Here is a 15,829-nt window from a genome sequence, read left to right on the forward strand (position 1 = left end):
ATACTGGAATGCCAGATCGCATGCTTTAGTTACTAACTTCCAGTTACTTCAGAAAGGGACCACTGTCTAGAAGCACCTCTTCCAACTGCTCTTGCAGGCTGGATAACATTTCATTTCCTCTTTTGGCAACTGATCTAATGACATTTGTCAGTATTTATCGAGTACTGTATATAAAGGTAAATGGCCTCCAGTTTTCTCAGGCCAGGAGTTACTTACCTTCCATGAGTTTGGCAAAAGGTTCTGGGCATGTAGAAGGAATAGGGAGGGCCAGTTTGTTCATGGCCACTCCATAAGCCACTGCTAAGCCATCGATGCCTCGGAAAGGTACCTCACCAGTCAGCAGCTCCCAAAGTAGCACCCCATAGCTAGGTAGAAGAACAAGGCAGAAACCATATAAGAAATCACACTCACTGAAATAACCTCACTGAAAGAGCTCTCAAGGCTTTACCAAGCATCCCACATCCTCCTCAATCCACAGTATGACTAAAGAAATAGATGCACTATATAAAAGGGAAGTCACACAGCCTATTAGCTAAAAGCAAAGAGTCTAGAGTTAGGCACATCTAATTTCAAAGTCTCATTGCATCACTGCCTACCTATGAGTCCTTGGACAAATCACTACATCGCTCTGAGCCCCTAATTCTTCCTCTGTAGAAAGCAAATAACACTATCAGTCTCACAAATTGTCATAAAATTAAATGAGTCTGTAAGGGCTTAAATAAGTACTCAATGTCCAAAGAAATTTTATTGCTTTGCTTTGTTTTGAAACAAGGTCTCACTATGTAGTGAGCCTGGAATTCCTAATCCTCCCGTCTCAGTCTCCCAAGGGCTAGGATTACAGGCCTGCATTACCATGACTGGCTCTGTTGTTACTGTCAATGAAATAGGCTTGTAGAAGAGATCATCTCCCACACAGAATCTTTCTGTTTTTAGACAGCTTCAGCTTTTCTTCACAGACACATTTTTTTTAGCTTTAGAAAAGCAATGAGCTCAACATGGATGTTGCTCCTGCGAAGACTTCTTTATAGCTGTGAGGGGAAAGTTTCACAAGGGTAGACTGGGTCAGCGGGGCAGAGCAGGACGCCAGCTACGAGAACTTCAGTGTGCCTTCCCTGCCTAACACATTCATGGAAACAACTCCTCAAGTCCTATGAGTCAGGGAATGTGGAGTACAAAGGCTAGTAGAATTAGTCTATGAATTCACAATCAAAACCAGGTGAAACCACATAGCATTCAGTCTTTCCAAGAATAAGTCAGGACAAGAAACTATAGGCTATGAATACCCAGAAGGATGTTTCTACCTGGTACTTGTGACACCAACCTCAAGAATCTTGTAATACTTATCAGCAGTACACAGCCAGCAATGAAGGCCATATCAATTAAATAATAATAATAATAAGCGCAGTATGTGTTTATCAAGATACCCTGTTTGTCTGTTTGTGTTTGTTGTTTGTTTGTTTGAAGGGTTAGGCAATACTTTGCTCCCCACAACCTATCATGATTATTTCATATAGACAGAGTATAAGGCACTTTACAAAATCATCCCGAATCTGTGCAAGGATGTGAAATAAGGATTACCACTGCTTGGCAGGTAAGGAAGTTGAGTCTTAGATGTGTTAAGCGATATTTGAACTGTCTACACTTAGTACATCATGGAAGGCCCTGAGCTGACTTTAAATTCCTTCTCTCTACAATGCCCTTCCACCATTTCTCTGCTTGGTAAATACTAATAATCTTCCAACTCAAATGCTCCACCATTTATTCATTCATTTATATTAAATATCTGCTCAATACTTAGTATCTGCTCAATACTTAGTATGCACACAGCCCAGTGCCAGAACTGGAATTTAGGGCAAAAGGCACAGATCCTACACAGAGATTAGCTAGAGGTACAGAACAGACCAAAGCAGGAATACAGGGATAAGTCACAACTGATGCCAGGGCACACAGCTAAGCTAGACCAGGGTGAGAAAAGCAGATGGCCTATGATCTAAGCCTTGACTGCTAAGTGAAAGAGGGAAGTCGAAGCTCTAGAGACAAGGGCAAGCACATAAGATAAGCACAATTTGCCTTCAAAAGATCCCAAATGCTCTAGCCTGACTCCAAAGAACAATGTCCCAACCTATGTGCCAGGACATGGAGGGGGGGCTAGGGGGCTATAAATGGCCCTTTGGGGGTGGCACAGCCATCCTGCTGTGCCATCCTGCTGTGACTCCAGTAAGGTTTCTGCATACTGTCACTTTACGTGTCTTGACAGGAAACAGCCAGTTACAGGACTTGTCCTTTCTAGACAAAGTTGGATTTTAGTTAGTAGCTGAGACCACTGGTTACTTTAGGAGTCCTTCCCTGACATTCCCTGTTGACTGTCATGCATTGCAATCCTTACGTTCTCAGGGTCTCATCAGGCTCTGGACACAGTAGGTGTTTGGAGACATACAAGTTGGCAGGCAAAGTGACAACGAGTCAGATAGTCTTATAGGCTGCACTGGGTCTGCTATAGTAAGCCTTAAACAGCATCAAGAATTATACTAGTAGAGCTGGGGATGTGGTTCAGCGGTAGAGCATTTGCCTAGCAAGATGAGGCTGTGGCTTCCATCACCAGCAGGAAGTTGGGAGGAGGATGATATTGAGAAATTGTGCTTCTGCCAAACTTTAAATATGACTTATTTAGAGAGTAATCACACTGGGAAGCTTTTAACAAAGCAACCTCAAAGAACCCTCAGCACTGTTGGTCAGATTCCTAAGTTAGAACTACTCCTATCTTCCACTGACTTCTCCCGGCATAAATGTCCACTTCTACCCTGCTGAAAGAAACCAAAGGTCCCACAGACTCCCATCCTCCATCCAGGCAAAGATGACTGGGGTTTGAACCCCAAATACTTGGAAAGACAGCCGAGTGTTTCAAAGACCTAAGCATGCTGTGTTTGTATCCTGGTATCCCTTCCATGATGAATTCCCCACTAGCCCTATCTAACTAATATGACCATGTCTCAGGCTACCCCACTAATCCTACCTAAGTGTGCTATTAAGATGTCTCAGGCCACTTGGGACAGGAAGGAACTAGGGCTCTAATCTTCTGAACTTCAAGGAGGGCAGCTCTATTCTTTCTGGGCTTGTTGGTCTGTCTAAGATCTGCTTCACCTGCTATAGCTAAGACTGAGAACTGCTGCTCAGGTAGGGGATACTACCTCAGAAAGACTGACAGAGCATGCCCAAAGCCTGTGCTATCTTTCATTACCAGCTATGAGTCCTCGGGGAAGCAAGGTCACGCGTCTGAACACCATTTCTTCAGCCATACAATGAAGACAACAATATCTACCCCACAGAAGAGTTACCAATAAGTAACAACAGTCCCTCTTCCTTTTGGAATCACCATCTGCGACTGGTAGACACATGCTACTTTCTATTTCTGTGATAAAACACGGAGCAAAAGCAAGCTGGTGAGGAAAGGGTTTACTTCACCCTACAGCTTAAAGTTCATCATGAAGGAAAGTCAGGCCAGGCGCTCAGGGCAGGAACTGGAGGCAGCAACTGAAGCAGAGACCATGGAGGATGTCACTTGCCAGCTTGCTCCTCTGGCCTGTGCTCAGTCTTTCTTATACAACCCAGGACTACCACCCACAGTGAGCTGAGCTTTCCCACATCACTCAACAATCAAGAAAATGACTAACAGACATACCCACAGGCTAACCTGATGGAGAAACTCCCCCAATTGAGGTTCCCTCTTCCAAAGTATGTCAAGTTGAGGACTGAAGATATTTAACACAACTGACCCCTTGTCAACGTGACACACAAACACATCACTATTAAGCCATAAATTTCCCATTTCTTGTCACCAAGATTTCATGTTAATAGTAATATTACAACATAAGACACAGTACAACTTTAAGAGTCCCAGACTGGGCCGGGCGTGGTGGTACATGCCTTTAATCCCAGCACTCGGGAGGCAGACACAGGCGGATCTCAGTGAGTTCAAGGCCAGCCTGGTCTATAGAGTGAGTTCCAGGGTAGCTGGGGCTACAGGGAGACCCCGTCTCAAAAAGACAAAAAAAAAAAAAAAAAAAAAAAAAAGCCCCAGTGTGAATGTCCTTAAAAATTCTAATACTTTAGCTCAATGTCTCAAAAAATCCAAAGTCTCTTAACTGTTGGCCCCTGTAAAATAAAATTTAAAAAGCAAAACACAAAAAACTAAACCTTAAATGTTTCTTACTCCAAGAGGAAAAACCAGAGCACAATCAGATCAAAACCAAAACCCAACAATGTGCTGTTCAGTGTCTGGGATTCAGTCATGGTCTTCTGGGTTCCAAAAGGCTTAGGCAGCTCCACTTCTCCAGCTCTGCTATCCACAACACACACCACAGCCTGTCCTGCAGGCTCAGCCTGGCTCCATTCCACATCTGCCACTGTCCTTAGTGGACATCCCATAATCCTGGCAGCTCCAATATGCTGGGGTCTCCATTGCAACTGAGGCTGCACCTTCACCAATGGCCTCAGCTGGCCTCTCTCAGTATCAAATCTCAGATTCTCCCCACAACTCCTTCAATTTTCAGCTTTCATGCTGCCAAAACCAGTACCACATGGGAGAATCTTACACATTACCAAGTTCTGTGTCCAGCTTGAGATGCAGCTGTGGTCCCTCCCCTGGACCAGATTTCACCTCAATGATGCTGATACCTTGTTATTCCCAGATGATTTTTCAGCCCCAACTGATCAGCATCAATTGTCCCAGAGAAGCAAAAGAAATTTCACTTCCAAAAGTTTTTATTTGAAAATATATTCCTCTGAAACCTCATAAGCCATGCCTCTACCACCTCCACGTCTCTCAGCATTATCCTCCAAGTTCCCATCCTGGACCAGATTTCACCTCAATGATGCTGATACCTTGTTATTCCCAGATGATTTTTCAGCCCCAACTGATCAGCATCAATTGTCCCAGAGAAGCAAAAGAAGTTTCACTTCCAAAAGTTTTTATTTGAAAATATATTCCTCTGAAACCTCATAAGCCATGCCTCTACCACCTCCACGTCTCTCAGCATTATCCTCCAAGTTCCCACAGAACAGCTCACTAAGCTTTGAGTACTCAACAGCTTTTTCAGCCCAAAGTTCAAAACACTTCCACAATCTTACCCGCCAAAACAACATGGTCAGATCCATCACAGCAATATCCTACTCCTGTACCAATTTCTGTCCTAGTACTTTCTGTTACTGTGATAAAACACTGACCAAAAGCAAGCTGGGGAGGAAAGGATTTATTTCACTTTACAGCTTATAGTTCATCATGGAGGGGAGCCAGGCTAGGAGCTCAGGGTAGGAACCTGGAGGCAGGAGCTGAAGCAGAAAACACAAAAGAATACTGCTTATTGGCTTGCCCCTCCAGCCTATGCTCAGCCTGCTCTCTGATACAGCATAGGACCACTACCCACAGTGTGATGGGCCTTCTGGAGATGACCGAATCAGTTTTCCTAAGGCAGTATCCTGTCCATTTGTACAGTTGAAGGGGGTGATACAAAAGAAGACTTGTGATTTCTTTGGCAGGAAGAGTCTATGGAAGAAACTGGAGAAATGAAGCACCAAGAGTAGGTGGGCAGAGTGAATTACATCAGTTTTGTTACTTCTTTGCCCTCCCTGGCCTGGAGAAGGTGAAGAAGTCCTTTCAAGACCATTTTTAAGCAGTCTGGAAGGGCCAGCTCAGCTAAATCTGAGTCTCTTCCCTCAACACAGGACCACTAGCTCCTTACTGCCTAACCTAACCCTGGGAAAATACCCTTGGATTAATACTTAACCACATCGTGAGGTTCAGTAATCCCAACTATTTCAGATGGCCCCAGATGAGGGAAGGTGTTTAATTTTTCTAAAAATGAAGAAAAGATAAGAGCAGATAGTAACCTTTCTCAACTAAAGACACAGCAATTCTATACTTGAGCCAAGCCAGAGACTTTTCTTATTAACCTGTGTCATCTCCAAGGCTCCAGCTTGGGGCCATGCTATAAAAGGAAAGGATCATTCTCATTTGGATGAGGTAGGTTCAGGAATTCCTTACACATAGTAATCACCTGTGACCTCAGAATCCAAAAACGCCACACTGACAAATACTTTTTGGCAAAGAAAATTGAACTAGTAAATAGGACAGCACTCTGGAAATAATAAAGTAGCACATGATTATTCTCTGATTGTTAGTTCATTCAAACTGATAGATTCACTACTCTATCCTTGGAGTGTATTTGTCACTATATTTATTGACACGACAATATCAGGATGGGATGTTCATATAGATGAGGACCCAGGACGATCATCTCTCTCCATCACAGCAGGAGGAAGAGACCCACAGAGCTACATAGAACAGAAACATAAACAGCCAACTGGGATCCTGAGGCCCCAGAGACTAGATGAGTTCCAGGAGAGAAGGATGGGGACTGAGCTCTATCCCTGGCACAGACTAAGGATTCAACAAATGGTTCCTGTAGGAGTGAACAAATTATAAATTAGTTTAGGAACAAACTTTTTACAAGGTCCTAGGCATATGTGGGCCCTCCCTAGGACCTCTGTTAGATCAGTCATGGTGGGCCAATCGTTCTGAAAGAGGCTGCCTAAAGCACAGGAAGAGAGTACTCAGTTGGTGGTGTTATCAGAGTTTAAGTATTGTTATATACCTAGACAAACATTTTTCTCTGGTAAAGGTGGGAGAGCTTTTGGATCCACTTAGATGTACAACCCTAAGTAGAATGAGATGAGGGCCATGTGAAGGAGTCAATAAATTGTGTCTTTAAGAAAATCCTGCAGCACAGAAGCTAAGAATGCTGGGAAGAAGCAGGTGCATTATACATGTGCCCATGGAGACCAGAAGAGGATGTTAGATCCCCTGGAGCTGTATTTACAGGTGGTTATGAGCCACCTGACACAGGTGCTGGGAACCAAACTCGGGTGCTTTGCAAGAGCAGTACATGCTCTTAAACTGCTGAGCCATCTCTCCAGCCCTCCTAGGAACAATTTTAGGCTAAAGATTCACTGGGAGACCATGTGACAACATCCAAGAAACTCCACTTAAAGTGCTGCTGATCTGAGGTTCAGCTCTAAGCTGCTCCCTTCAGAGAACTGAATGATCTCATCAGATGTCTCTCATTAGAGCAAGACCTGAACCTCAGTCTTGAGGTTATACTTATACTTTGGGTAAAACTTGTCCACTTATACTTTGGGTAAAACTTGAAAGGTCCTGCTTTACTCCCCTCATGGAAGACAAACCCTTGCAGCAGCCCTGTCCTAACCTGCCTATCACTTCTGTCACTGTAAGACCCCAAATCAGGTAGGTGTTCACACTTTCCACTAAGAACATGCATGCAGTCTGAGAGTCTCCGCCCACACTGTCACAGCAGAAACAAGGGGAGAAAGAACAAAACCAGAGAAGGGTGAGGCAGGAGAATAAGCTACCTGTGAAGAAGGTGTGGTCAGTGGCTGTGATCTGGGGTTAAGACAAATTATCTCCTCAAATCACTTTCTCCATGTTCCACAGGAGTTTTAGCTGGACATACAGTGGTTCAGTAAAGCCTATATGTGGTGTCTCCTTTGTAGCCAAGTGGATAACCAAGTGTTGGCAATGGTATGTACACAGAGGATGTACATCAAGACTATCTTCAAATTAAAGGCAAGCTGCGGGTCATAAATAAGATCTCTTCCTCCTTTTTGCAGGCTGTTAATATAGAAGCAACAGTGGCTGACATTTAACTATTTGGACAAGGACAATGCCCCAAGGAAACTTGGGGAAGTTGGGTCTCACGAGACACAGCTACCCTGCCAGCCTGGATTGGCTGGATTACTTGAAATAGAAATACACTTCTCTCATTAAGATTCCACGTCTATAGGTCTCCTTGTAATACCAGGTTATTAATAATCTCCTCATCATGTGGTCAAGCACTGAACTGAAAAGGAACTTCTGTTTCTATAGATCTGTACCAACTGAATATCAGGTCAAATATTTTACGAAAGGGAAAATTTACTCCTTTTTACTAGCTACCTCATTCTGTAATATGTAGTGAAATGAGATTCAATACACAGAAGTACAAAACAACATGAAATAAACAAGTGAGAAGCATATTCCATACTTACAGATTAGAAAACATTATTATTACAATAGCCAGAGTCCCCCAAACAACCCACAGATTAAACATAATTCATGTCAAAATATTAGCTGCCAGGTGTAGTGGCATCTGCAATCCCAGCACTTGGGATGTGGCGGCAGGAGGATTAAGAGTTCAAAGTTATCATTGACTATACAGCTAATTTAAAGCTAGTCTGAGCTACATGAGACCCTGTCTCAGAAAAAGAAAAAAAAAAAGTCTGTTTTACAGAAATTAATAAAATGATGCTAAAATTTGTAAAGAATTGCAATGGACTCTAGATGATCAAAACAATCTTGAAAAAACAAAATTTGGAGGACTCACATTTCCTAATTTCAAAACTTACTACAAGGCTAATCAATAATCAAGAAAGGGAAAGTACTGGCCTAACAGCAGACACATACACATTAATAGAATAAACTGTGAGTCCAGAGTAAACCCTTACATTTCTGATGAACTGAATTTTGGCAAAGATGATGGAAATTTCAATGGGAAGAAAATAGTCTCTTCAATAAATGATCCTGCTACTGAATAGCCACGCAAAATGTCAAGTTTGACCTCTACCTCACACATTAAAAAAAAAGAAACCAACATGAATGAGAAGCCCAAATGTAAAAGATTATAAAATTCTTAGACGAAAACATATAAATCTTCATGACCTTAGCTGAGGCTATGTGTTTTTAGTATGACAACGAAAGAAAAAATTTTAAACATCTAGGTTTCAACGAACACTATTAAGAATTATCAAAAAATCACAATACAGATGGAAAAATTTGAAAACTATGTATTAATATATATTCAACAATAAGACATAAGTTAATTTTTAACTGGCAAAACGGTTAGGGAGACACACTCCTGGGATGGTAAATAGCCAATGAACACATGAAAGGAGACTCAACATCTGTAGTCTCTGAGGAAATGCAAGTCAAAACTACAGTGAAATACTACTTCATGCTGGCTAGGACGGTGTCATCCAGCCAACAGCAATAGTGTTAAAAGGAAGTAGAGGACTTGGAGTCCTTAGACTAGTGGGAATTTAAATGGAGCTTCTGTGATCAAACTAGTGTGCTGCGTCCTCGAAAAGTCAAATATAGAATTGCGTGACTCCTAGGCACATGCCCAAGAGAACTGAAAACACGTTCAAAAAAAAAAAGTGCATCAATGTCCACAGCAGCCTTATTCATAACACCCCAAAGTAAAAGCCACTGTCAACCACCTAATAAATGACAGATAAGGAAATGTAGCCTGTCCATATCATGGCATACTATAAAGCCATAAAAAGAATGAATTTCTGATTAAGCTACAATATGGATGAAACATTATGCTAAATGTAAGAAACAAGTCACCTAGAGGAACATGTATTGTATGATTCCGCTGATATGAAATGCCATGTAGTCAAAGCCAAAGAGACAGAAAACAAGTCAGTTGCCAGGGAGGGCAGACTGGAGGATGACTGATTAGGGATACGGGGTTTCTTTTAGGAATGATAAAAATGTTTTGGAAACAGATAGTGGTTGTAATGGGTTGTATAATGGCTGAAGGGGATAAGCTGATGTCCAAACAGCTGGGATCTACACTGGATTAGGGAATTCTCTAGGCTCTGCAGGAAAGGGTCCTGATGTGCCTGTTTTCATACTTTGGCCTCCAGAACTATGAACGAATAAACCTCTGGGGTGGTTTTTTTTTTGGTCTTTTTGAGACAGGGTCTCCCTGTAGCCCCAACTCTCCTGGAACTCAACTATGTAGACCAGGCTGGCCTTGAACTCACAAAGATCTACCTGCCTCTGCCTCCCAAATGCTGGGATTAAAGGCGTGCACCACCACGCCTGGCAAACCTCTGTTTCTTTAAACCTCCTGGTGTGTGGAAACCAGCAGCCCCCAAGCACCTGGTAACAGGAGTGACTGATACTTAACCTCATTATTTTTGGTTTCTCTGTTTGAGACAGGGTCTCATGTACCCTATGCGGGCTTCAACTAGCTGAGGATGACCTTGAACATCTGATATTCCTCTATCTCCCTCTCAAGTACTAGAAATACAGGCCCGTACCACCACATCCAACTTACCAGGTGCTGGGGGGGGGGCTGCATCCAGGGTCTCATGCACACTAGGCAAGTACTCTACCGACTGAGCTACGTTCCCAGTCCTGATGTCCAACTTTATAAACAAAATTACATACTTTAGTGAGCGAGCTCTATGACATGTAAGCATTATCTCGATGAAGTTATTTTAAAGAAAACGTGTATACAGAAACACACACAGAGGTGCCCACTCTACGGCATGCTAGGAAGCACTGACCCACAGACCGAAGCACACTGATAACCTCCAGCCCTTTCTTTTCTACATGAAGGTGATGCTGCTGTCCTACTGACATGAGAAAGTACATCTTGTGGTTGCTCATTCTCCCCTACTGGGGACATGATTTTTTTTGGTGTGTTTGTGTGTGTGTGTGTGTGTGTGTGTGTGTGTGCGTCTGTGTGTGTGTGTGTGTGTGTGTCTGTGTGTGTGTGTGTGTGTGTGTCTGTGTGTGTGTGTGTGTGTGTGTCTGTGTGTGTGTGTGTGTGTGTGTGAGAGAGAGAGAGAGAGAGAGAGTCTCCCTGTAGTCCCAGCTGGCCTAGAACTCCCTATGTAGACCAGGCTGGCCTTGATCTCATGGAGATCTTCCTGTCTCTGCCTCCTGAGTGCTGGGATTAAAGGCATGTACCACCAAGCCCAAAGGACATGATTTTTTTAGATCTATGCCCCTGTGACCTCTTAGGCTAACATTTGCTAGTGCAGATAGCTGGCCATTTCTAGTCTGTAACTCCTTAGTGCTTTGCCTGCTGGTGATGGACCAAATTCCTAACAAGCAGACAGGACCATTGGTAAGTAATAAATATGGTACATTTTTGGCTTCTTGGTCTGAGACAAAGCCTAGGGGATCCCCACTGCCCCAAGCAGCAGGACCCCTTTTCCAGCTGACCTGTCCAGATAAGATCAAGGCCAGACCTGGACATATCTCACTCAGCTTGGAGCTGTGCCCTAGGGGCTCTCTCTTCTTTGTTTAAGTTCACCAGTCCTAAATGAGGGGAGGGGAACCTGTCCCACACCAACAAAAACACATAGAATACACAAGCCCTCCTGGGTGCTTCGGATTTTTCAGTTTCCAAGTCCCCCTTCCACATGTGTAGAGCCTTTCTCTCTATGTGAGTTTATGTATACGTTTTTCTTCACTTTGAATAAAATTTGTTACCACTGCTTTCTGCTGTATCTGAGATTTGTTTTTCCCCCTGCCTTTAAATTCTTTAATTGGTGGAGAAAACAAACCTGATCAAGAACCCTAGATAGCAACCCTGGGGGCCCACCTAGCCCCATTTCTAGATCAATGTCCAACACACAGAGCATTGAGTAAAAGATTAACTGGATAACTAGAAAGGGAAATTCCCAAGGAGCCAAAAAAAAAAAAGCAGAAATACTCCTCACTGGCTCAGTAACTTCCAGGGAAGATGCTAGGTTAAGTCCTCCCCAAGTCTAGTGATAATAGCCACAGAAGCCTAGTGCTGTTGTTAAGCTACACAGATGTTGGAAAGACTTTCCAAGTCAAAGGTACAAGTGTGTGGTACCCCTCTGCTGGCCTTCTTGAGGAGCCATCTCCAGCACACAGCAGCTGCACAGATGTGACTCTTGTGACAGTACTAGACAGGTGTTTTTCGGTAGAGGAAAACAGAAAACTGGCCCTTGGCCACACAGGAATCAGCACAAATAGCTGTCAGAGTCACACAGACCTACCTGGGGTCTATATGAGGATTGTATGTAACCTCAATTCCAAGTCCTGAAATGTGTGCAGGAAAAAGCAGACTCTAGAGCAAGGCAGCTGCACCTCTGGTCCTTACCTCCACACGTCGCTGCCTTTGGAAAACATGGACGCGCGAATGACTTCGGGAGCCATCCAAGCATAGGTCCCTGCGGCGCTCATCTTGGTCGTCCGGTGCCATTCCCGAGCCAGGCCAAAGTCAGTGATCTTCAGAATCTTGTTACTCAGGTCTCCATTCTCCACCTTCTGCAGGATCAATACTAAGCAAAGAAGAGGATACAGAAGAAACCAGATCTACATTAATCACAGCATCCCATCCACCTGCCATCTGCAGGCTCCACCCCTCTGCTGCCATGGGACTGACAACAGGAGCCCCATTTCATCAACACCTACAACACAATCATCTCTGCACCACATATTTCTATTGGTGGTACCTCAAATCCCCACAACAGCCTTACAAAGCAGGAATTATAGGTTTAGCATCCCTTATCCAAAAATTGTTTAGAGGTGCTAAACTACTAGTTTATACAGCTATTTCAAAACCTAAAATAACCTCAAATCTGAAACTCTTTTGGTCCCAAGCATTTAGGATGAAGGGTACTCAGTTTGCTTTGCCATTTTTGTTTTATAATTTGGTCAGGGCTGGCTTCCAGGTATTCTGACTCCAGAGCTTGCTCTCTTCACCCACAGTGAAATAGAGCCATGAGTCCCAGGGACCCTTCTGAGCAGCTCCCAGGGCACTGCTGGGTTACAACCACTCATAGATCACAGGGAATAGAGACACATGTGGGATGTTTAAGGTTTCAGATATAGAGTCTGTGACCCCCACCCCCTTACAGGGAGGTCCAACCTTTGAACATTGTGACACTGACATCATCTACAAAGTTGATGTTCAAGAACTGTACAGTTGAGTTTTTAAAAATTGAAAAAAAAATCAATTTTTTTTTTTCTTTTTGAGACAGGGTCTCTCTGTAGCCCCAGCTGTCCTGGAACTCACTATGTAGATCAGGCTGGCCTTGAACCCACAGAGATCCGCCTGCCTCTGCCTCCCAAGTGCTGGGATTAAAGGCGTGCGCCACTATGCTCTGCTAAAAATCAATGTTTAAGTAAGTTTATACTTTTGTGTTGGTCCACATTCATAGCTGCACAGGGGCATGGCTGTACATGCTTGACACCCTTTTTTTTTCTTTTTTCTTTTTGTGGTGGCACATACTTTAATCCCAGCACTCAGGAGGCAGAGACAGACAGATCTCTGCGAGATTGAAATCAGTCTGGTCTACATAGCAAGAAAGCATGTCTACTGGGCTCTAGAGTCTGTGGTATAATCCAGATAGGTCCCCCAACCTGCTGACTGATAAACTGAGGAGGTCAGAGGCACACACGTGCTCACTCCCATGATGCTCTCTGTGAGCATGCTCAGGAAGGAGGAACTGGTGCCGGGATGCAATTTTACGTGGACCATAAGTAATACTAAATTCTAACTCCAAAGTGATGCAGTGTGGGAGCCAGCTTGGCTCTCCTAGGATGGTCCCCAATAAGTGTACCCTGGTGGGAATCAAACTAAAAAAGACCCCCAAACGTGACACAGTGCTGAATGGTAAGCTAAGGCTCTCTGCAGGAATGGGTAGAGTGGGCAGCTAGGGGGACCTCTAGATTTGTGGAGGTCAAGCCCTTGCTTTCCCAAGTGGGATGGTTCGAAGGCTCTATGTGAGCACAGCTCCAGACACAGTCTAGCCTGAAGTTTGTGTGCAGGATTTCAGAGCAAGAAAGTTTCCTTCTAGGGCTGGAGAGATTGCTCAGTGTTTAAGAGCACTGGCTGCTCTTGCACAGGACCTGAGCTCAATTCCCAGCATCCACATGGTGGCTAAGAACCATCTGGAACTCCAGTTGTAAAGGAATCTGACACTCTTTTCTGACCTCCATAGGTTATTACATGACACAGGTGCACTTACAGTACACACAAAATAAAAATAATAAATAAAATATTTTTTAAAAGAAGGGTCCCTTCTCAGCCCTGTGATAAAGAAACCTGCTGATACTGTAACAGATAGAAAAAGGTAGACTCACCTCTGGCTGGGCAAACAGCAAGGAAACCGCCAAGTCAGCACTCAGTCCTGTGTGCCAAGCTAGCCTTGACATTTCCCCCTGTGCGCTGCCTCCTGGGTTGGTCCTCCTACAGGAGGCCCCGCAGGGTGGGTGGCTAAGGCTCCACCTTATAAGCATTTGCACTGGCTGACCCTGACAGTACAGACCATAGCTAAAGGCCAGAATCTAGTATTTTGGGTCAACCTTTCAGGGCAGGGGTGGACAGGTAGGTGCCCCAGGACACAGCCACACAGTTCTTCCCCAGCCACACCTCCCCATTCCATTCACTCAGCTCTCACATATTGAGGGATGTGGGCCAAAGGGCTCCATGTCCTACGTGCTTCTCAGAAAAGCAGCAGCAAAGCAGGGATTACCAGCAAGCTACAGAGCTGGAGGCACAAAAGCAAACAGCCCCACCCTAGACCTCATGGACAAGCCTCCCTCCTCTATACCTTCCCCACTCCAGATACACCCCTCCTCATCCAGGCTTCCCACACTCAAACACTGGAGCAGACAGAAAACAAGAAAGAAGGAAAAAATACTTTCTCCATCTCATCTGGTCACAAAAAAAGAAATCTTTGCAAGCTCCTCAGAGGCACAGACAACAGGAAAGTAGACATTCAAACAGCAGGCAAGTGACACTTAGAAGCCCCATTTCTACTCCAGAGGCACCAGCCACCCACTGTCAGCTGTCTGAGCAGTCATACACAGGAGATTCAGAGGGAGTCCCTCCCTCCTCATACACTCTGTGGGGTCCAGTCCTGTCACCCCAAGTCTCAGGTGGCTAGGATAGGGTGCAGTGGGAAGTGGGAAAATGTTTCATGATATGAGTCTGTCCAGGACTTAAAAGGAATAGAAGAATGACTGATAGAGCAAGAAGCAACCAGAGACAGACTGTCTGCACGGGACTGCCAGGAACAACACTGACCTCATCCCTCCTGTCCCCATTGCCTGATACCCAGCTTTCCTCTTTAGGAATCCATGGCCTCATCAACCAAGAGAGGCTATAATCTGGAACCACTTAGAAATGAGGCAGAGGGTAGGAGGTAATAGTGTTCTGATATAGGAGCTAGAAAGCTGGCTCAGCAGTTAAGACCCTTTGTTGCTTTTGCAAAGGACCCAGGTTCGGTTCCCTCATCCACCTGGTGGCTCACAACCATCTGACACTCCAGTTCTGCCCTCACATGGTGCACACACATATATACAGGCAAATACTCACACACACAAAATAAAAGGAAAATGTAAAAAGTAGTGTTCTGATACGCTAATATCTACCTAGCACCAAAACTTATAAGAGCTTTATTTTTTATTGCTTTTGCTAGACACTTCTTAAGTGAAGTGAAATCTAAAACCTAACATTAAGCATCTTGCAGTAACAATCCAGTGGCTACGTGTAACACATTTACGGCATTGTACAGACACCACCTCTACCTAATTTTAAAAAATTTCCATCACCCAAAGGAAGCCCTGTAACTAACTAATCATTCCCCATTTGCCCCCTTCACAGGCCCCCCAAACCACCAATCTGTTTTGTCCCTGTGAATTTACCTATTGTGAATATTTCACATAAATAGAATAATACAATATATGTCTTATTTTACTTAGTATTTTCAAGGTTTACCACATTACAGCTTTTTTTTGTTTGTTATATTTTTGGTGTTTTTTATTTATTTATTTATTTTTACAATTAAAGTTACAGTTTTAACAATATACAAAATATTAAAGTAATTCAGATTTTTTGGCATAATGATTACAGATTTGATAAATACATTTTATATCTCATAATAGAGATGAAGATTATACAAAAGCTATTAAAACAATTATGAGAATAAATTCTATCGT

The 15,829-nt window shown here is 43.7% G+C and overlaps 1 protein-coding gene across 2 annotated transcripts in view; it reads right to left on the reverse strand.

Moving 5' to 3' along the window:
* The window catches only part of Map3k9 (mitogen-activated protein kinase kinase kinase 9), a 107,646-nt gene that overhangs the window by 19,053 nt on the left and 72,764 nt on the right, over positions 1-15,829 (reverse strand). For both annotated transcript variants that reach the window (XM_008823212.3, XM_008823211.3), the window contains exons 3-4: positions 11,982-12,162; positions 217-365 (exon numbers count right to left, since the gene is read on the reverse strand). In XM_008823212.3, coding sequence (XP_008821434.1) covers positions 217-365; positions 11,982-12,162 — 330 coding nt within the window. The remainder of the gene's footprint in view (positions 1-216; positions 366-11,981; positions 12,163-15,829) is intronic.

The sequence above is a fragment of the Nannospalax galili genome, unplaced genomic scaffold (assembly GCF_000622305.1).
Source record: "Nannospalax galili isolate Female #2095 unplaced genomic scaffold, S.galili_v1.0 scaffold1129, whole genome shotgun sequence".
Taxonomy (NCBI): domain Eukaryota; kingdom Metazoa; phylum Chordata; class Mammalia; order Rodentia; family Spalacidae; genus Nannospalax; species Nannospalax galili.